This window comes from Cynoglossus semilaevis, chromosome 10 (genome assembly GCF_000523025.1).
Source record: "Cynoglossus semilaevis isolate Cse_v1.0 chromosome 10, Cse_v1.0, whole genome shotgun sequence".
NCBI lineage: Eukaryota > Metazoa > Chordata > Actinopteri > Pleuronectiformes > Cynoglossidae > Cynoglossus > Cynoglossus semilaevis.
Window position 1 is genome coordinate 10,263,216 of NC_024316.1, and position 22,226 is coordinate 10,285,441.

At 40.9% G+C, this 22,226-nt stretch overlaps 1 protein-coding gene across 1 annotated transcript in view; it reads right to left on the bottom strand.

Moving 5' to 3' along the window:
- cntn3a.2 (contactin 3a, tandem duplicate 2) overlaps positions 1 to 20,645 on the bottom strand; it is a 37,490-nt gene extending 16,845 nt beyond the window's left edge. The window contains exons 1-12 of the mRNA XM_025059298.1: positions 15,991 to 20,645; positions 15,297 to 15,432; positions 11,242 to 11,417; positions 9,113 to 9,208; positions 8,794 to 8,997; positions 7,810 to 7,912; positions 7,446 to 7,630; positions 5,657 to 5,793; positions 3,931 to 4,060; positions 3,043 to 3,193; positions 2,775 to 2,902; positions 448 to 617 (exon numbers count right to left, since the gene is read on the bottom strand). Coding sequence (XP_024915066.1) covers positions 448 to 617; positions 2,775 to 2,902; positions 3,043 to 3,193; positions 3,931 to 4,060; positions 5,657 to 5,793; positions 7,446 to 7,630; positions 7,810 to 7,912; positions 8,794 to 8,997; positions 9,113 to 9,208; positions 11,242 to 11,417; positions 15,297 to 15,432; positions 15,991 to 16,045 — 1,671 coding nt within the window. The 5' untranslated portion in view covers positions 16,046 to 20,645. The remainder of the gene's footprint in view (positions 1 to 447; positions 618 to 2,774; positions 2,903 to 3,042; positions 3,194 to 3,930; positions 4,061 to 5,656; positions 5,794 to 7,445; positions 7,631 to 7,809; positions 7,913 to 8,793; positions 8,998 to 9,112; positions 9,209 to 11,241; positions 11,418 to 15,296; positions 15,433 to 15,990) is intronic.
- Positions 20,646 to 22,226: the final 1,581 nt, after the last annotated feature.

A 22,226-nucleotide genomic window follows, 5' to 3' on the forward strand; every position in this document is an offset into this window, starting at 1 on the left:
AGACCAGGCCAGGTATTAAAAAATAGATTACTTCATAAGGCTGAGCCGCAGAGAGAGAGAGAGTGAGAAGAGAGAAAAGAGGTGCACTCGAAAATGATGACAACCTGTCACAGTGGCTGAGGGACCAACATATAACTCGCCTTGTGATTCTTATGTAGGAAGCATATTTTTGACAGAAAATACCTCATGTTCGTTCACAAACGTACATTTGGACGGTTTGAATGAGGAAACACAACCTGCTTCCAGAAAAGATCTGCACAGCTCCAAGAAGAAACTGCAAAAGCATAAATTCGTGCCACATTCAGTGAAAATCAGCCACCGCCGGGCTCTCCAAGAAATACTACAATGTCACGTTCAACTGGCTGGGGAAAAAATGATGAAGGACGGTAGAGAGGCGCCAACTGCTCATTCACACTTGCTGAAAAACCAGGGTGTTGGATCACTCACCCCACCCACGAACTCAAAGTGACCGTCTCCTCTGGCGATGAGGTGTCCATTGAAGGCCCAGGAGAACGAAACGTCCAGTACAGGGTCACTGGCCACCTGACAGGGTAACACGATGCTCTCGCCCACAATTATCTCCATGTCTGTGGGCCCCTGGAGGATTCTGGTTGGATCTGGTTTGGAATGAAAAACACACACACGCACACACATTGTAAGTGGGAGTCATGTCTGTGGTGGGGGCAGCCTGCCAGTCTATGACAGATAATAAGACATTTGACTGTGAGGGAGATGAGCAATCGCAGCCTGATTTTTTTTCTGCCTCTTCTTTTTATTTTTTTTCAAAGCTTAGCATCAAGTGATACGGCACTCACTGGAACACAAGAATGCATTTAGGGAAACATAAAAGTTGAAAAGGTGGCCTGATATTATCTGCTACATGAGACAGATGGTCCCATCAAAGTGGAATAATGTCCTCACAGGCAAGATCTGCATGGGCTGATGTGCTGACAGCAATTATAACCCACTGTGGATCAGATGAAGCTTCACGTGATGGAATCCTACATTCACTCAGAACCAAAATGAGGGGCATGACTCCACAGTGCCCAACCTCACACTGCTGAAGATGGTGAGTCTGAATTCTCTCATACTTTTCAAACACTGCCCGTCAATGTGAAACTGTTCCAGTAGAAAATATAGATCAGGAATGATCAGAGGTAAACAAAAGCCTTCTCCACATTAATGAAACCAATAGGAATCTCAGACAGCCCTTAACTACGGCGCCCAATTCAACAGCGGCATCGGAAAAAGCTTCACTCTAATGTTGTCTTTGCTTTCCCTCAGTGCTTTGTATTTGTCGCTCTAAATTGGATGTTTGGTTGTATGGTTTGTATGATTAAAAAAAAAAAAGAGAGTAAAAAAGAGTATTTTGCTCTAAAACCTCTTCCAGTTTGCAGCTGCAACAAAAGGCACCTGCACCAAACAACTAAATATAAAATTAAACTGAAGGAGTGTATTTTTCACCCCTCAGTTGAGCTCAAGCAAACAAAACACACACGCACACACACTGTAGACAAGGGTTTTGCTTAACTGTGTCACAGACTTCACCTCAGGTCCCTGAAGCATAGAGTTTGGACACACTCTTGGAAAAGACAAAAAACTTTTGTTTATGTCTCCTATCCACCCGAGGTGTGTGTCAGGATAGAAGTTCAACAAACGCAGTGTTTATAGTTTCAGAACAACTGATTTAAGTAAGTGAGTTCTACCACTCTGAAAATCAATACAGTCTCAGTCATAGACCGTAAAACCTAAATGGACGCTGCTTCCTCTGTTGTAGCCTGTGGTGGAAGAATACTGGAAGAGATCAGTCATCACGCTGACGTATTTAAGTCGCTTTAAAATGAAGATAATTCTGCCTCAATTTGAATAGTTTTTTTTTAGAAGACTCGCAATTTCCTGCTAGCTTAGTCACGATATGTCAGCGTGTCGACTGACGCTGACATGTTGTCTGGAAACACAAAGCTTCGTCTGTCGTTGTTGTGTGACATCGACGAGAAGCCCGACGTCATTTACCTGCTCTGTGGTGGAAAGAGACACGGGTCGAACATTATCAGTGTGAATCCCAGTTTATTCTAATTGATACAGGATTTAATGCCATATGTTTTAGGCTGGCAGCGATGAAGATGCAGAAGAAGCAACATTTTTGTAAAAGAAGGACAGATAAAGAGATTAGGGAACATCCACAGGGGAAATTAAGTGCTGAAGCACAAAGAAATCGAGAAATTTAATACAGTTTTGTTTTTCTCACATTTGAAGCAAATAAAGAAGATTAAATAATAATTGGGATGCTTGTCATTTCAGGTGTTTATGTGGTGATTTGTTCTGCAAATTGGGGAACTGTGCACTCTACAATACATATAAAGGTTATCATTAGGGCTAAAATAAAAGTGTTTTATAGACCTCTTAGCAGACTTAATTTAACCAAATTGTTGTCTTTTGGAAAGAATTTAAAACACTTAATTAAGAATAGGAAATGAAACAGATCACCAGAAGACAAAGGAGAAAATGTATATACAAAAAACAGAGTACGATCCCCAGGAGGTGAGAATAATCTCTGCTCAGGTTTGATTTACTTCCATTCCTGAAATAAAAGAAAGGGGAATTTTCTGTTTTTCTGAGTAAACAAACACGGGTTTTTCACAAAACCCTCCCAAACTGCCGGCTCTTATTGACTGGAGTCCCTGCAAACAGCGGCTCTCACTTCCAACTGAGCCATAAATCCAGCTTACAACTTTGGGCGCAAAAAACTTCTGCCGTTGAATATTGGAGCTTACCGGTAACAAGGAGCCTTCCTGTTGTACTTGACATGCCAAATCTATTCCTAGCGAAGCATGTGTAACTGCCGGCATCAGACTTGCTCACGTTGGCGAGCCTCAGCGTTCCATCTGGGGAAAGTGTGATCCTGAACCAGAGCACAAACAAAGAAATGAAGCACGTCTGTAGTGCACCAGGAATCCTTCTTTATCATTAGCTGTAGGTCTGAGCGTGTCTGCAGATCGCCATCTTCAAGTGAATAATTTACAACGGAGAACGAAGCCTTGCCTGTCGTTGGTGTGGATGGGAAGGTTTCCTTTCTTCCACAAGATGCTGGCAATGGGATAGGCCTGCGGTTTGCACTCCAAAGTCACTGTGGTTCCTGCCTTGGCTTTGAGCAAGGCTCTGAGGAGGTTCCCTGTGAAGTCTGGAGCAGAAGCTGAAAAGAAATGAAAATTTTAAAAAATAAGCTAAAAACTAAAAAACAGACTCTAACACAAGGCTGCAGCATATTTCACAGAGCTAAGATAAAATTGAATTCTTAACATATGATGGTGATTTATCAACAGCAGGGAATTCCCAAGCAGTATTTTTAGAGCTGCAGCTACTGATTATGTTTTGAAAAGGATTAAATTTATATTTGAATAGGCTACAAAAAAGTCTGAAATGCTTGAAAATGACTTTCTGTCCTTCAATTCAAAACTGGCAGAAACAACAATCACAAAAAGTGTAATGTAACGAGATATAAAAATGTATATATACAGATATAAAAGTTTATATAAAGCTACATTGATAGTCTACATAAAAATGTTCTGTTTTTTTCCACACTTTCACACCTCCTCTCCTCTGAGCTCATGATTCCAGAGTGATGTGCGTCACAGTAAGTGTCCCTACTAAACAACAGCAATAATTGTTCTGGTCCTATCTTTTTACCATTATTTTACAATATTTGTTGTTAAAAAGTGAAAATTCAATGGAATCATCAAACCCTCATGTAATGCAAAAAGAAAGATATCTATATATATATATTTTAAATGTTTCTGACCCTACAAAAGGATTCTCGCTGACCCCATTATCCAGTAATCCACAACCTTTACAAATGGCAGCAGGATGACCTTTAAGAATCTTTGCCAACAAAGATTTGAGGACTGAAGTGATGGATAAATGCCATCCTACCTAAAACCATCAGCTCCGCGGCGAAATATATGACACCATGTTTATTCTCGGCCACGCACTGGTACATGCCGGCGTCAGATAGCGTCAGCGCCGACACTGACAGGACGCCGTCTTCCACGCGGATCCTGTCCTGTGAAGAAACAAGGTTGAAAGAAAGCAATTATTGGTGCGGACTTAAAGGTAGCTTTTGCCTCACTCAGCGCACTTCTACCAAGCTCGATGCACATTCGATTGGGTCAGAGGGTCTGTCAATAAGTGTGGATCAAATCAGGATTATGTGGCGGAGCATGAAGCAGCCAGAGGACAAAACACACTTTAGTTTTTACGATGATGGGATCGTTAGATGTTGTCCACAGAACCTCAGCCAATCCGTGTCTACGTGGAGAAGTAGGAAATCAAACAAAAACAAAAAACACACAGAAATATGGGTGAAAAAAAAAAATTGGGTTTAATAAATGAAAATTGGATTGTTTTTTTTCTGTGTTTATTTCCTCGCTTGTCCAACATAATACAAATCTTGTTGATTGATGAATGTGTGGTTGGATGTAAATATATGGCATGGGGCAACAACATATAAATCAATTTAAATTAAGGCCCTTTAATTAATTTCCCACCATTAATCTGCTCAGCTTTTTACACCAAGTTGGTGAAAATAAAAATAATTAAAACTGATTGTATGCGGCAGCATTTCCACCAACAAAGAACTGATAACATTCAAAATAGGATGGTATTTACAGATGCCTTAAAACCAGATTGAGACGTGACATTTAGGAACGTCTTCTCTTTTTTAAAGGTAAAGTCTGGAGAAATCTCAGTGTTCTGTGTCTGTACTGACAGACGGCATCGAACAGGTTCTGATTCATGAGAGGAGGGTGCTGCTGAAAAGTAGAGTTTTTTTCATTGGGAATGTCAATTAATTATGGGATCTAACAATAGCTGACGGACCAGTAGTTTTATTTCTGCTACACACTGGGTTAATTCCCACTTGTTTCAGCACAAAAACCTCTCATTCACTCACTATTAGTTGAGGAGAAAGCAAAAACGACAGCAGAGGGCAGTGTCACTGCATGACAGCGATCACCATATCAACCTCACGGCCAATTAAAGTGAGTAAAAGAACTCTTGAACAATCTCTTTGGTGGAGGTTTTGCGTCGACGACGCTGCAAGCTACACCTACAAATAACAACATCAGAGGCGATGCATTCAGGTTCAAAGAGCATTAATCTGCACAACGCTCTGAGCACTGTTGACAAAGAAAAGACAACTCAGCAGTTACCTGCTGTAGAGTGTACACAAGAGTGAAGCTGGGTTTTTCCAAACAACACCGGACTACGTGCACTCGTGGTGGTCTGCAGAGAGGAGTGCTCTTATATCCACTACAGCATGTCTCACAAAAGCCTGTTTGTCCTGAACATGGAGGAGCTTAAATATGCACCAGGAATAATGAAAAACAAGCACAGACTTCATTCAGATGAAATGGACCAATCTTCTGGGAGTGTGTACTCTGCCAAGGCAGAGAAGAATAAGAGACAGTTACACTCGTGCCTCATCACGGCACACCTCAGAAAGATGTTCACCCTCTCCCCTCATCTCTCTCAACTGCACTTAGGAAACAGCAACGTGTTTGATGCCAGCCTCTCTAAAATGAAAGGATGAGCTCAGGCTGAAGATTAAGCTTTTAAAAATGAAACAGTGGCCGCTGGCGGAGGACGACTTATAATTTACCTCTGAGAGAAGCTGCTGCCCGTTCCTCAGCCACATGTAAGAGGGTTTGGGCTTCCCGCTGGCTCGACACTCCCAGTACAATCTCTCCTCTATGGCCAGGGCCGTGTCCTTCATGGTCTGGATCCACTGGGGCTTGGCTTCAGACACAGAAAATACACTCAAGTGACATATTTGACAAGGAGCAGGCGCGCAGATCTCATTTAATCTTGACAGCTCGAATCAATGAAAATCAGATAGTGTAACAAAAATGGGCTGTGTCTTGAAAACTAACAGAGAGCAGGGGAGTGGATGTGGGGTGTGTCTTCCAGTTTCATCACTTAAACGTGTCAGCACCCCATGGCAACTCAAGATTAGAATGAAACATTGCAGCACCAAGCAGGAAGCTCTCACGGCGAGGGACGCGAGCACTCCATCACCGCTCACCTCCACCTGTCATAATAATTCTGGTCCATAATAAACACAACCTCTGTCGATTTCCAATCCGGGTCCTGTCTGCCTGCAGCCTGCCTCTCACATATTGACAGCTTTTCAGGAATTTCAGGGGGAAGGAAGATGTGCTCATAATAACAAAACAGCTCACTTCTCTGACACTGTACATGCCATCAGCTCCAATTTTCACAAGTGTCACTCTCCCTCTGACAAATGCAGGGGGAAAAAAAACAAGTCAAGAGTCCAAAAATGTATCAGCGGTCGAAGAGTTAAAGCAGAAACACTTCTTCATTTGATTGGAAAATGGATGAAGTAAAGACTTAAGGTCTTCATTTAACCTGCTGTGAATACATCGCAGCCTTTAAAGTGAATGGAATAATTTAATTACCACTCTGTAACTCTCCTCCCGCCTCGGCTGGATCCAGTGAAGGCCAAAAGTGCTTAAGTGCAATTTCCCTGAATGTTAACTTTTTCTTCTGCAGACACAATCGTTTGGTTACACCTGTTATTAACCAAAGACCATCTCCACACCGGCGCTGCTTATACAGATGGCACTAATACTTTTTCCTTATTTTCTGAAAAGGAACACAATGGAAATCGATCATTTCTCACCAATGGAGAATTTAAAGACATGACGGGGCATTTCTGGATCCACTTTTTGGTCATAACCAAAGATCATTTGTAGGATATTTCATAATTTAAATTTCTGAACTGATGATGGAGAGTGAGGGCATGGAGTGAAAAGACTGAGACCTTTGATCTAATCCAGTGTTTACTCTACAGACTTCTACAGACTCCCCTGCTGTAGAGAGCCCCCCCCCCCCTCAAAACGTGCTGTAATTCCTACAATACTCCCTGCCATTAAAGGAAGAAAATGACGTTACAAATCATTGCAAATGCAATTAAGAAAAGTATTTGATTACAACTTTCCGGAATTGAGTGTTCGTTTCATTAATTTTGCTGTCGTTAATTGGTTCTGGGTCTGTTATATTTCACTCGGAGGCCGTTGGCTCATGATGTCAGCATCGCTACTAACGACAGGAAGGAAAGAGACTAAAAGCCAGAAAATGTCTGAAGTGTGGGAAAAGTAAATAAACAATAACAGCAGTAAATGTATACATATATCTTTACTATATTTTTATATACATTATATAGATACTTATTTATATACTATATAATATATTTATATATACCACCTCACACTTTGGCAACCAGTGATTGTATCCATTCAGAGCCGTATATTCAGAGCAGTAATATGAAAATATACAAACATTTGCCTGAAGCATACGTCTCATACAGTCCACATTGTGTATAACAAATGTCGTGACCATTTTTTAAACAGAAATAAAGGATACACTACCATAGAACACCAGCCGACCAGTGGCGGTGTTTTTTCCCATCTTGTTTTCGGCCAAGCACTCGTATCCGCCGGCGTCATCCTGCTGGAAGCTGGGAATCTCCAGCACAGCGTTGGAATACTTCATTTTGACTTTACTGGGGAAAGGTATGCCATTAGCCCTCTTCCATGTTATCTCAGGAACAGGACTGGAAGAGACAGAGGAGGTGACAAATCATTTTTAACATTTCCCATCTGAAACACCCCAAAAAAACCCTGACACATTAACTTTCAGACAGTAACTTTATTATATAAAAATCCTGGTGAGCTTTGTCTGGAATGTAAATCAGCCGAAGATTGAAATCATGCTTCAAGGAATTCAGCTTACTTTCCAAGGGCAAAACACTCCAGTGTAACTGTTGATCCTTTGGCGGCGAGTACATTGTCTGGGAAATTAACTTCTATTTTTGGCTCGTATTCACCCATCACTCCTATGTAGAGTAAGCACAAGAACTTGTTCAATGTTCCATTATGCATGGCGTACAAGTAGTATGGCACTTACATTATTGAGCAAACAACAGTGAACTAACTGAGGGGAAACAGAAAAAGACACATGAACAAACATTCTCTCATGGGTGAAGTCTGAGTGCTAGCTCGCTTTAGTGTGCGGTCGCCGGGACGTAGCGTAACATCAGCCTCAAATAATTTAAATCTCTTCCTGCCGGAGTAGAAAGACGACGTGTGAAATCATGTTTTGCAAACGCTACTCTGGCTTTTTATCTATTATTTCAAAGCTTGGGTGGGCAGTTAGGAACCTCTGGTGTTTTATTGTATAGATCATTATTCAGGGAAGACAGGCAAATCCCAGATCAGAAAAATGATGCAAAGGGATTTAAATTTATGCCGCGGCGTGTACAGTAACACTGAGTGGGAACTAACTGGTTGAGCCACCAGAACACTCAATGTAATGGTCCAGTGATGTATGTCTTATGTTTAATTCATTCCAAATGCAATCTTTATTCAACCTTTATTCTATGAAAGCACGGCAGAGAATGGAACAACAGGGCGCCGCGGAGCAACCTGAGAATTCATGCGAAAGCGCAGTGAAAGCTTTTAAAGGGGATGTAAATGGTAGAAAAGCCGAGTCAGCAGAGAGGAGATTTGGCTGCTTTGTCTGGTGGCCTACATTCAGGAGCAACTATTTACTTCCTAGGACATTGTGGGTGACTCACCTACAGAGAGGCACGACGGGACAAAGAGCACTTACGCCAGTGTGTGATGATGATGAGAAATGTCTCGCAAGGACGTGTCCTTAATGTGAGTAAGGCTGAAAGGGACACTTGTCACATCACGGCCCCCGACTGTGACTCACCGTCGGTCCTGAGGATCAGAGACGTGGGCGAACTGTGAACTTTGCCCTTTGTGACACTGTTCGTCACCACACATGTGTAGTTGCCCACATCAGAGGCTTCAACCTTGGCGATGTAAAGGTTTCCCGTCTGCTGTGAGACGAAACGCCGATTGTCTTGCTGAACAAAGTAGGGGTACTCATTGAAGACCCATGCATAAGTAAGGTCTAGGATAAATAAAAAAAAAGAAACAAAGAAACAATAGAATTGATTAAAACAGTGATGTATAATTATAAAGTTTATTTAGCAGTCATGTCCAGACACCCGGGGGACGTAGATTACCTCCAGAAGACGTAGGAGTTCCACAGAGTAACACCACTCCCTGTCCCTCCCGGACCGACACTGCACTTCTGGTGTGAACTTTGAAATGATCTAAGTCTGAGGAGGGAGGAGGAAAAAAAGAGAAAGAAAGAAAAAGGGGGGAGAAATATCCCCCAAGGATCACACATACGTATCAGAGTGGAGCAGAGCGGAGTGAAAGCTTTCAGCTAGAGAGAGTCTATAAGGAAACTGCCATGAGATTTGCACATCTACTGAGCCTGAAAGAAAGAAGAAGACGGGACGACAAAAGAGATTCTCTTTTATGGTTCTCTGTAAAGTGTTTGACCAAAATAAAGTGCAAAAACGTCAAGGCAGGTCATAAATAAGACATGAGATCTTATTTTAGATTTGAAGCCGACTGACACTGTGAGGCTGTAGCTGAGTCTGCCTGATGTGACAGGATATAATATAGTGATAGGAGAACCGTCAATCATTAGACAGTGATTTATCTCTTTTTACTTTTTTTACTTTTTTTTTTATTTTGTGCCTTCACTGTCCCGTCCCCCCCAAATGTTGAGAAGCTTTTTGCCAACTTGGCAAATATCATGTAAAGAAAGTGCACAGGACGGCATTTGGAAATTATACATGGATAGATGTAGTGTATCGATCCAAGAAATAGAGAATTCAGTGTCACAGCAGCACGGTGCAGTTGTAGTTGTAAAAGTAAAAAAAACAACAAAAAAAACCTGCCAGTGTTCAAAGACCTATTATAAAAAATACAATCATCCATCTCGTCCCTAAATCCCCAGTTGGCTTGCATCAGGAAGGACATCTGGTATAAAAACTCTGTCAGAACATTATTGACTGATGCTCCAGTGACCCCTGATGGAGGGACGAGCCAATGCTATTCTTCATCGTCTTCATTTACAGTTAAATATAAGTAGATGATTAAACAAAGCAGTGCTTAGCTGCTGTGAGGCAGAAGCTGCTAACAAATATAATGCATTCATTCTTATGTTGATATTAAATAATTTTCTGTTTATCAGGATATGATAGTGTCAAACTAAAGTTGATGTCTAAAATCAACTGTCAAATCCTGGTTTGTTATTTACTAGGGCTGTCAAACAATTACTTTTTTTAAGCTGATTCATCACAGGTAAGCTGTGGATTAATAACAATTAATTGTACTTAATCGTGTTTAATCATGAATAATTGATATTAATCAACATTCCTACATTGCTTTTTTTCTGCATTTTGCTGGAACAGAAGCACAAAGAACAGCAGGTAGGTTTATACTGACTAATAAATATATCAATAATATAAATAGTTTATACTAATAAAATATGGAATTATTAATTCAGAAAAAGAAGCATCTTTTCTGCGGCTTGTAGAACACGTCAAGACTTATTTCAATTCAATTCAGTGATTATCCTCTACAATATTAATCGATCCACAGTCCACAGCTCCCAGTCCGTTTGGTGACTGTGTCAGTCAGCCTGTCAGCCGTGGGCTCGGTGAGGCCGGTCTGGAGAGCGTCAAGCGTTTGACCTGAGGTTAAAGCCCTGCCAAACACATGCTGGGTGTTTCAGATCTGATTAGAAAATGGAAAATGTCCGACCTTTTCTTAAATTAAATATAAAGCATATGAATATTATTATTACATATAGACGCCAGTCCGTTATTTACTGGGTTTCTAGATAGGCTGTATATTAGACGGACTTTTCTGTAGTCATTTTCCAAAAGGAACAATTTGTATCTGGAGAAAAACTGAAAATAGCCAACCTAATTATACAAAAAGATGATTTCTACAAAGACTCGTGATGTTTGTGTTTTTTTGGAACCTCATTAGTCAGTATTTTGGGCACTAATCTCAGCAGTGCATCTCTTAAAAGCTTGTCTACCACACCAAAGATCTGCAAATCTGCAGTTATTCATAAAAAAAATGGTAAAACATCAATAGCCCCAAATATAAAACCAGAAACTTTTGATCAAGCAACACAAGTTAAAAAAGTCATTCTTAGTTTTTAGTCTTCAGTTTCACATTTCACATCAATTCTATCATCACAAAAGTTGTTTTCTTATAAATCTTTACAAATAATAACCCTCTTTCCAGAGTGTATTCAAAACCTGTTGATGTTGTTGTGACTTACAGGCAAACTGTAGACTTGCTCTCCTGCTGAGCACAGCACCAACTGTGTTGTAAGCCATACACTGGTACATCCCTGCGTCCTGGTGGCGGTCCAGACCGCTTATAATGAGGTTGCCCCCAGACAGACGCCGGTGGCGATCCTGGCCCAGATTGATGAGAGTCCCATTCAGTGACCATCTGTGAGGGCAACGACACCATCAGTCCACGGCAAAACCCAGTCAACGGTTTTATTCTCATATTCAAGACTGTTAGACGGGAGCTGAATGGTGAGCACAACTCATTCTATACCAACACAATCACATTTTAGTGACACGCTACACAACCGGTATATTCGTACAAACCCAATTTCTACAACAGGAGGAACCCATGTGTTGTCCTCATGGTCATTATGAGCTCAAATGAATTTCCACCTATAGGTTTTGTAGTTTTGTAGTTTACTTAAACAAAGTCTTTTTAGCATCACTTTTCGAAAACAAGGGGTGGACATTTGTGGTGTTGCATTGAATTGAAGTTGGATTAAAACTATAATACAGAATTGATTTGACAATATTTATGTTATGTACATAAAAACAATGTAAACAGGTTGGGCCATGTTGACCCCAGAGGACCAAAGGTATCGACCATTAAGAGTTGAATGCAATAAAAGCTGAAACCTGTACTGAGGTCAATCTCACAAGGCTTTAATCAAATAGAATAGATAAACAGATGTAACTATGATAAAACAGTGCATGTCCTGGTGTGGCCTGCCTGCAGTCCACATCCTTGAATAAAAATGTCCCAAAAAAAACAAACAAACATAAAAAGGCTGGGAAAGTAGAGATTATAAAATTTGAGATGTTTTATTGCAATAACGGCCTTAATATTTTACTACTGCCATAATAGGTATGGCCCATTCACCCGAAAAAATTAAAGGCCTTAGTTTCATAAAAATCAGGTGTTTAACAATTCAAAATCAGTGATTCGCTAAAGAGTAAAAACAATAAAAGTCCTTTCTTTGTCCATTTGGCTGATTAATAAAAGGCTCCAGTACTTTACCAAATTAAACATTGTATTTTTATTGCGTTAAGAATAAGGAGTTAAGTCTTACTCAGCTTAAATTGTACAGTTATCCCTTATGCCTAATGTACAGTACATATATATATGTATACATATATATATATATATATATACACAGTATATATGTAATATGGCTTATATGAAAAGCAGGTTATGGAATTATATACACATGTTTTTATTCTTTCAATGTTCTTTTTCCATGTCATCTTCGCAGCATATTTTCCTTTCCTGAATTCTAATGGTAGTCTTAATATTTTTGCACCTCTCATTCGTATTTATTATTTAGCTCACATGTTCTGAGGAGACTGGTCTTTAAAATGAGCTACTCTTCTGCACATTGTGTTTTTTCTCTTATTTATTATGCTTTACTCTTTTTTTTCCGCACAATTACTTCTTGCAGCAGCTTCACCCTTTCCTTCCGCAGGGATCATTAAAGTTTAATCTAAGACTATCAAACACAAAAGTGTCTTCTGCTATTTAAGGTAAACAGAGGATCAAAGATTTAGGAAGGATCCCGGTCATTACCATAAGTCTTAACACAGTTACTTTTTCTCTGTCACATTAAATTTCCCTAATGTGACCTTATTCCACCTCTGACTCCTCATTAGGACAAGAGATTGGCACTTGGGAAAAAAGTAACAGTTAGATGATGCAACAGAAGAAGACTTTCACACTCCTTTTTTTTTCTGCTTTCATTAAATCCACACTTACTGCAGCAGAGGAGTAAAAAATTACCCACGAAGTGGTCCAGATTGTGTCAAGAAATAAAGGAATCACCTACAAGAAAGTGTAAAGCACTGACATATTTAAATTATTAAAAACAATTCTCTTTATTCTGCAGGAAAAGACTTGAGCTGAGTCTCATTTCATGTTTTTCAGCCACTTTTGGTGGCAATAAATATATACTTTTTTTTAAATTGAAAGAGTACTGAGCAAGTTTAGGGTAAGATAAAAAAAGGCCAAAGTATTAAAGCAGAACGGAGAAGCTAACAGGGTTAGCTTAACCAAGTTTAGCCCTGGAGGAGGCTGACCATGCTACATAGGAAATCTCAATCTTTTGTGCTGTGAAACACAAATGTGATATTTCTAAGATGAGGATAATCGTGTCAATAATAAATGAGTGGTTCCTGTTAATATTTGGTTTAAATGTATTTTCTTTGGAACATTGTGGTTAGAATTTAAAACCTCCACAGGATAACGCAGCTATTTTTAGCCAGATTGCTGTCGAGGGTCGTTTTTTCCGATTCTGTGAGCAACAGGCCACTATAAAGTGTAGAGGAACACAAAGCAGAGCCGTTTAATGTGTCTGTTCTATCTAGTTACAATTACTCATATTGAAATGTATATTTATTACGTGTTTCTTTAGGAAAAAAACAGTGCTTTTAAAAGGCTACTTAACACCAGCACCAGGGCAGAAAATGAAGCTAGTGTTGACGCTCAATGGCAACATACATTGAACATACACATAGAAGATACATCAGAAGCGTGGCCTTTTAACATATTAATATATTATTAGTAATAATATGTTTTACAGTCTAGAGACTGGGAGATCTTTGGGCTGCAGTGATGCAGGTACATTTGTGTGTCTGTGTTTGTACACAATCAGCTCAATCACGGTTTTTACCTCCTTTGACCAGAAGTCAAGTGTGTCCACTATTCAGCAGTGCTCTGATCATTGGCCTGTGATAGAACAGCAGCAGTAACACAACCCACTGGAGACTCATTTTGTGAGCGCATTATCTTAACAATTCTCCACAGCCAAACGGGACTGCTAAAGTGGATTTCACAGTCCAGAACAACAGGCTTTAAATTCCAGGTCATGTTGGGGTTAAATGACTTATGTTCAGCACAGACTAATAAAAAGAATGCCCATCTAGCTCACAGTAAAAAAAAAAAAATCTTTTTGTGCTGCTTTTTTCCCCTCTGTTCTATGTGTGTGCATGTATATGTGTTCTGTGTAGGTCTCACATCTTGGAGAGTGACAGCGGAGGAAAGAGAAAAAAGGAGAGAAGATGAAGGGGGTGGGAGCAGTGTGAGCCCATTTACACTTCAAGAGAGTAGCCGGAAAGGTGCTGAGGGCATGCAGAGCCTAGCACCGCCAGTTTGACAAGATATCACGTTAAACATGCTCATTTCACCTTTAATCAGTACATGGAAATACCTGGTCTTAGGCAGGGATGTGCAAAGCCTCAAATAATGAGAAGATGTACTCCCCACCGGTAGAGCTCGACACATCGATGGCGTCTGTGCTTCAGTAATTCCATTGTTGAACACCAAAGACACTTGTAATCAATGCACGCTGGTGCCCACTGGTGTCTAGCAACCTGCACTGGTCTCAGAGCATCTTTATAAGAGGAGACAATCATTAAGATGCTACATGTGTGTCCCCAAGATACTATCTGATGAGACCAGAGCCAGACTCAACTAATGTGTGTCAGTCTAATCTGGAGAAAATGAAAAGGAGAGGCAGCGATCTGCACAGTATTTTAATTTTTAAAATGGATTTTTACTGGGAATATGGACTGAAAGCACAGGCCCCAGCACCCATATTAGGATTGTAAATTCCCCATACATTATCATACATAGAATATGAACTATTTTTTACTGATTTTATGCAGATTTTACATCCCTTTATGGACACAGGTTTGCAGGCTCTTTAAACGTAACTGAATTGCTCCTAAAATGCTTTCAGTGATGAAACTGAGCAGCCAAATCAAGAGACGGTTCCTGAGCTGCGGAATATGTAGGTTAACCTCCTTGAGCTAATTCAAAAGAAAGGCATTTATATATATATTTCGTATTTTATTATTGAATTAGCTCCTTGAGCTAATTCAAAAGAAAGGCAAAGAAAAAAAGTATCATCTTGCTATTTATGGTATTTTTAGAAGCCCCAGATTATTAGATTCACCACTTGTTAGTCAGATGCACTCTTGAAAATCCTCAAGTAATACAGTAAGCATCTGATTATTTCCACAAACCTTCATTGAACTATGCTCATACCTGTACTGTGGAGGTGGCATTCCTTTGGCGTCACAGGTCAGGGTGGCTTCCTCTTCTATTGAGTCCACAGGAATGAACAAATCCACTGGTTCCATCCTCCATCTTGGACCATGATACGATCCACTGTCGAAACAATCTATAAGGCAACATTTTTATTTTTTTCATGTCTTATAGATAAAATGGAACTTTGTACATCATAAAATAAATAAATATACATATATATAATATTAGACCCTTATTAGTGTGATTCTTTCAACCCCGACAGGCTGCTATGGAAAGATGCCATTAACCAAATGGTCCGTCTGGGGCTCAAACCCAGGACCTTCTGCGTTTAAAGCAGGCGTGATATCCGCTACATAAGGAACCACAAAGCCACATGAGACAAGTTTCTAGTTTTGGTATATGGTTGTATGGACATCACAGCAAATATGATCATCTATGTTGATGATGTTTTCCTTAACATGAGTCATTCAGTACCAACAGGAGGCAGGTGAACGACGTTGAGTACGGTGAAGAAGTTGATTGAGTCACTGCGTGTCCTGTGCGAGGAAGTCAATACTGCGGATTGTTCCTTTAACCTGGGCCGCCCTATCAGGTCTGACACTGACATGATTGTCTGCTCTTCAGCTATCATCTCACAGCTGTAAATGTCCAAACATGAAAGAATCATTACTCATATAAAAAGGTGGTTTACCTGCCAGGCGGTCGATGATTGATAACAGCAGCATCTGTTTCCATAGCAACGTCATCTTTGGCAGCCAAGGGCAAACGAGAATCTCATCCAATAAGCTTCGAAATGGCACTCTTGTTCAAGGAGGGAGGGTAGATTGACCTGTTGGAATGAACATTTTGATAAAATAAAAAAAAGGAGACTTGGCAAACACCAAGCCTTTCATTCCACTTTTAATATCCTGCCACTGAAGATGGCACCAAAAGTGGGAGTTGGTATTGAAGGGGCGGAAATTCTACAATGTAAATAAACAAGAGGTTTTGCATGAACTAGGAGCTGCACGCAGTAACAGAAAACTATATTATCTACATGTTTACCCTCTGTGTGCCCCAACATTTAACCAAACAAACAAGGAGTGTGTGGTCTGTGCCCAACACCACAGTAACACAACAAGAGCCTGAAGCACTGTACTATATGAAGAATGTGGTTTTGTAAATGGTCATGTAAATCTGTGAAAAGCAGTGTAAAATACATACAGTCAAGAGACGTTCCTTCTCATTCACTTCATTCATGTGTCTAAATGCACGTGTTCATACAAATTAATGAGAAAACAAGGACAACGACAAACTTTCTAGCCAGAGCCTTTACATAGGACAGTCTATATTAATGATTTTTTTTTGTTTTTTTTACACAACAATATCCCTGTGGTTCATGTTGTGGTGGCGACCTGGCAGATGCTGTGCTGAATTGGCAGAGCCTTATCAGAGCTATTCTTGTGTGTCATTGTAAACCAGACGCACTGATGTGTAGGAAACAGATGAAGGAAGTTCCATATTTCACTTTTTTATGGCCCATACTAAAAGAATAGAAACTTGTTTTCTGTTTGTAGCCAGGGGTTTCTGGTCCGGACTAAACTTAGTAATGGTGGTTTTCTTTTTTTCTTTTTTCTTTTTGGAAAAGGTCAGGGAACAGCACTGCCTCAATTTGGAATGAAACTCAAATGGCAGCACTAATATTCTATGTGGCTCGTGCTAATAGGCCATTAACTAGTAACTGACTGCCTCTAACACTTGTTAAAGAGAAGTGATGTTATAACCTTACTCCATTGTGTATTTTGCACATACTCAACATGTGATTTATCTTAAAATAGAGATGCATGCTGTCCTCTGCAGTTAGGGTTTTTATTTTAGGAAAATAATGACATGGTGAACCAGCACTGCTGTGTAAGCACAAACTGATCCTTATGGGTCAAAACCCAGTGTGACAACTGCAAACCATGGGTAATGCACTAGTTAGAGTTATATCATGCAAAGGTTCCAGGGATGATCACATTTGTTGTATTTATACATTTCATTGCATTATCAGGGCGTGTAGGTCCAACTGGACTGTGTCTGGTTTTTGAACCTCTTGGATGAGAGATGAAACCAACACAGTCCAGCTGCCTTCGACTGAACTGCGTTAGAAGGATGACTGAAAATCCACACAGACCACATATTTACATGTTTTTTAAAAGTCTGGTTTGTGAGAAAACGATTCATGAATTTTGGCAGGATAAACATAACTGATATTACCACATTACATCAAAACCTTCACAGATTACACCACGGGTGTAGGTGATGTATTGCATGCGTAGGAGACGGTTAAGTATAAACTAAGTAAGTTTGAGAACGACACTTCTATTTGTTAAAGAGCTTGAACTGCACGTACATTTCTAGAGCAGAAACTCTGTTCAAATCAAACATACACAGTGTACTCCAATACACTGGTGAGAATCTATCTCTTGGATTAGTGAGGCGCTGCCCTGCTGAGGTTTGTATTAAGACCAGGAAGTGTGCATCAGTACAGACAGCGTCAATGTCATGACGGCCAACAGACTCAAAAGCTGTGTACCACTGCATTGTTTTGGCCACAGGCTGCATCTGCCCATCGGTAAATATTTAATGGCTAATGGAATAAACACACCGGCCTCTTATTGTGAAAGTAACATTTGACAACATTATTTTTTAACTTCCTGGTATGATGCAATCTCTCGTTCCTCCCGATCATCCCCCAGGTCACATTACCAGCAGTTCACTGACCCCCCGCTCCCTGTGGTGAGGCCAACATGGACGCAGTGATGTCTGCGGCCGATACCAGAGGCATATGGGGGAAAAAAAAAACTGATGCCAACCTATTGAGGCAGCAACCAACACCTTAGCTCATCCTTCACTTGGATGGATTCTCTCTCAGGCTGCATGAGGAGCCTTGGACCTGGAAATTGGGTGCCATCCAATCAATTAGATTCATCCAAGCAGCGTGTGTCTCACCACATGCTGAGATGAATCAAGACAGCCTGATGAGGAAGCCATTCCACCCAGGTCCATAATCAAGGGCAAGTGTCTGTCTGTTCGTAGCACGTGTTGCAAATTGTGATGTGCCCGCTTCTAGCGGAGGGAGCCTGAGCGAGTAATGATGCAATTACAAAATGTCATACATACAAACAATGGTGAACCAGGGACAATAATGCAGCAGTTAAGTAAGCAGCCTCAAACACGCGGGGCATAAACAGATATCGGTACGTTAGTGTCACCTGCCTGAAGACGAACATGTTAATAAAGTGATTTGTTTACGAAAAATAAAAAAAAGAAACATTAACGCAAGGAGCTGGGGGAAAAAAAAGTCACACAAACTAAAGAGAACACTGGACTTACATACTTTACTCCTCTCACAGTGATTAGCATTCTGGTCTCCAGATACAGTGTACATGCAGATACTCTGCTTACAAGGATATAAGCCACAAAGTGGGGCTAATTTGTGCTCTAATCCTGAGGTGAGCCTGCATCAGAGCACGTCTTATGGAGGGTCTAATTGTTTGTCAGCTGCCTGGATGACAGATCAGACATGTGGGGTCTCAGCCAGGATTTTCTTCCCGGACTTTCATGTTTGTTCAGCCCTTTTTCCACCCCTCAAAGTCTGCAAAATTGGATTGGTACGCTTTCCCTCAAAAATAGCCGTGCATGCCATACCTCCGAGATAGGCCCACACTGTGCAAACGGCTGGCACCTCAGGACTGGGGATGGTACGTGAAGGGAACAGTGGGTATTATAATACTGTCGACTCGGCATGTTAGGGTTTGCATTTGTAATGAGCGTTTGTAAAAAAAAAAAAAGAATGGCACCATGTGACAGTTAATGCCAACCGGCTTCGTTCTTATGCAGAACTGATACATCATTTATAATGGCAAAATACGAGAGTTAAAAAATCTGTCACACAAAACAGGCTGCTCAGTGATTCACATGTGCACACTGTAGGAGCACATACACTAAAACACACAAGAACACCAGCTAAGCTGAGCAGGATCCCACCACCCACATTCACATACACACACACGCACACAATCACACACACACACCCATACGCACACTCAGCTTGGATTCATACATAATGGTGCTAACGATGGTGGTGACAGAAGGTGGTGAGAAAGCTTAACTGGGTGAATCTCTGAAATCATGGAGTGTATCCATTCCTGCACTAAAACGCCACTGGGTTAATTGATGCAAAAAATAAAAAAAGTATCATCATGACATGTACCACCTCCATCACACTCTGCCCGCATCCAAGTAACACGCTGCTTGAACAAACAGCCCTGCTAGGAAGAGTGGGAGTGTACTCACTTTAGAGGCCTGACAGCATTTATCACATACATTCCAGATGACATGGTGTGCACTTACACTGTGTCTGTGTGTGTGTGTCTGTGTGTGTGAGAAAAAGACAGAGTGAGAGGAAGAGCCAGAGTGAGTGTGGTTTGGTACCTCCCAGGGGACTGGAGGTTCAAACAATGACTTTCCAGGACCGGTCCTTGTTGAACATTTTGGACTAATGACTAAAACAGCTCAGGTCTTTGGTCGGATTAGAAATGCTGTGTGGATCTGTACATCCGTGCATGTCCTCATTTTTGTCACCTATTTAGGAACAATTCTGGGATATTTATGGATTTTTGTTAGGACTTGTGGACCTGCTCCCTGTTGAGACGAGCCTCATGTGGACTGTGTCTGGTCTGGTCTACTCTGGTCAGTGTCAAGACGTACCTGTTTTATTAGGGGCAGACGGAGTTCTTGTGTCGCAAAGAAAACCCAAAGAAAATGTTCCATGAATTTAATTGACCTGTAGACTGAGGCTTCAGCAGTGACGTCAAGACTTATATTTGTCAGCACAAGTGTTTGATTTCATCCGTGAGCTTGATTACAGTAATGATAATGAATGAAAGATTCTGAAAATCACAGTCACTACATCATCACCAGAGAATGACTGCGGGCAAATCATCTAATTGATCATCTAATCAAGAATCATCTAATTACTGTTTTTAATACTATTTTTTGATCATTACAAATGAAACAGACTTGTGTCTTCCAGCAGCGTAGGGGGTCATGTTGCATTACGCTTGAAATGTTAATTTGAGCAGAAGTAAAGACAGAAACTTTACCAGGAATCCTTTGGGCATGGCATTTAGTTGTGTCTGTGGTTCAGGGTCAGGTTCTAGTTGGTCTTCACTGTACAAATGAATGGAGATCAGTGAGGAGTCATTTGAAGAATCACAGCAGAAACCTCCCTTTCCCCTCCGTCTGTTTGTGAACGACGGGAGTTTAAATGTTTCCCTTTTTTTAAGTTTACAACGTGATGACTTTATCCAAGTCTCTATATTTTCTAAATATTCTGCTGAGAAAATAGTGTGAAAAATAGTAATATAGTAATTGCCATCATCCTTGGGTGGACCTGCATGTGGCAGTTACTGTCTTTATGTCTCACAAGCCACACACACACACATACACACACACACACACATAGACCGCATTAATACTCCAGTCAGTTTGTGGAGGCATTGGCTGCAGCGGGGAAACAGCAGCAAAACAATCATTATTAAGAGTGTTGTATTGGTAACTGGTGAAGTGGAGACTGAAACACAGGCCTGTTTACATTAAAGAGTGAATAAGTATTTTTATAATGAAAAACAGCTCTGTGTAAATCCAACCCAAAACACACTTTGCTTTCTGTGTTACTGCTCGTCCACAACTGCAAAGCGTGCGCTCGGATTATCATTGTGTGTGTGTGTGTGTGCGCGCGCGTGTGTGTCTTACCGCTTATCTTGAGATATCTTGAGAGCCACAGCAGCCAAATTCAGCCCTCGTGCAAATAAAGGCGACGCACCGAACCTCCATGGAAACCTCGTTAGTGGAAAATCGGTCGGAAACACAAGGTCGTGGACACAGGTGATGGAGAACCACAGCCGCCGCTGGTCACTCACTGATCAAACACACGCCATAACGCATGAGGGTATAAACACACGCGTTTCATGTCGCTGCTCTCCTCCTTCTCCTACACACCCCACCACAACACGCACACTCACACATGCACACACGCGCGCGCACACACACTAACACTTGTGCACAACACCCACGTTGTTTGCTGTGCTCAATCCCATTTACAACAATCCCCCAGTTCAGACTCGCTGTCTGTCTGTCGTCCGTGCCTCAGCGCTGAAATCCAACAGATCCAGCTCTGAGACTGAGTGAAGGGAGAGAGAAAAAAATCTTGCAGATATGATTTATTGTGCGCATCAAGTCACTTGCTCCCTCTGCAAAGAAGAAGCGAAGAGGAGAGGAGGAGCAGGAGCAAGAGGATGGGGAGGAGGAGGCAACAGAGCAGAAGCCAGAGTCAGGAGCGCTGTGATGAGAAGGTGCAGGATGGAGGGAAGAAAGGGGGAAAGCGCACCTGGCGGAAAACTGCGCCCCCTGCGCTAAGACCTTAAAATTGCAACATAACGCCAAGCATGTGGTCACCATTCATTTAACCTGTTTGTATTAACCAGCAATAATACTACATGTACCAGATGGCTGGTAAGTAATTAAAACCAGTGAAGTAATCAGTACTAGTGATTAGATTCAGACTGAAGCCCAATCGCTTCATTTGCCCAATTAGTAAAAAGTTGATTTTTGGGACGTGTTTGAGTGGCCTCAGTTCACAATACTACACTGGACAGGTGACAGTCAGGTAAGGCTGAGGCAGGACTGTAAAGCAGGGGTTTCAAACTCCCGGTCTGGGGGTTACTTCCTGCCCGTGACATCCCATATCTGGCCACAGAGTAGATGTCAATAATAATTTGATTCTGCCATTATGCTATATATATATATATATATATATATATAATTATTTATCATTTATATTTATAAAATTTATATTACAGTACTTTAGTCACACATACAGACTATGTATTATACAGTATT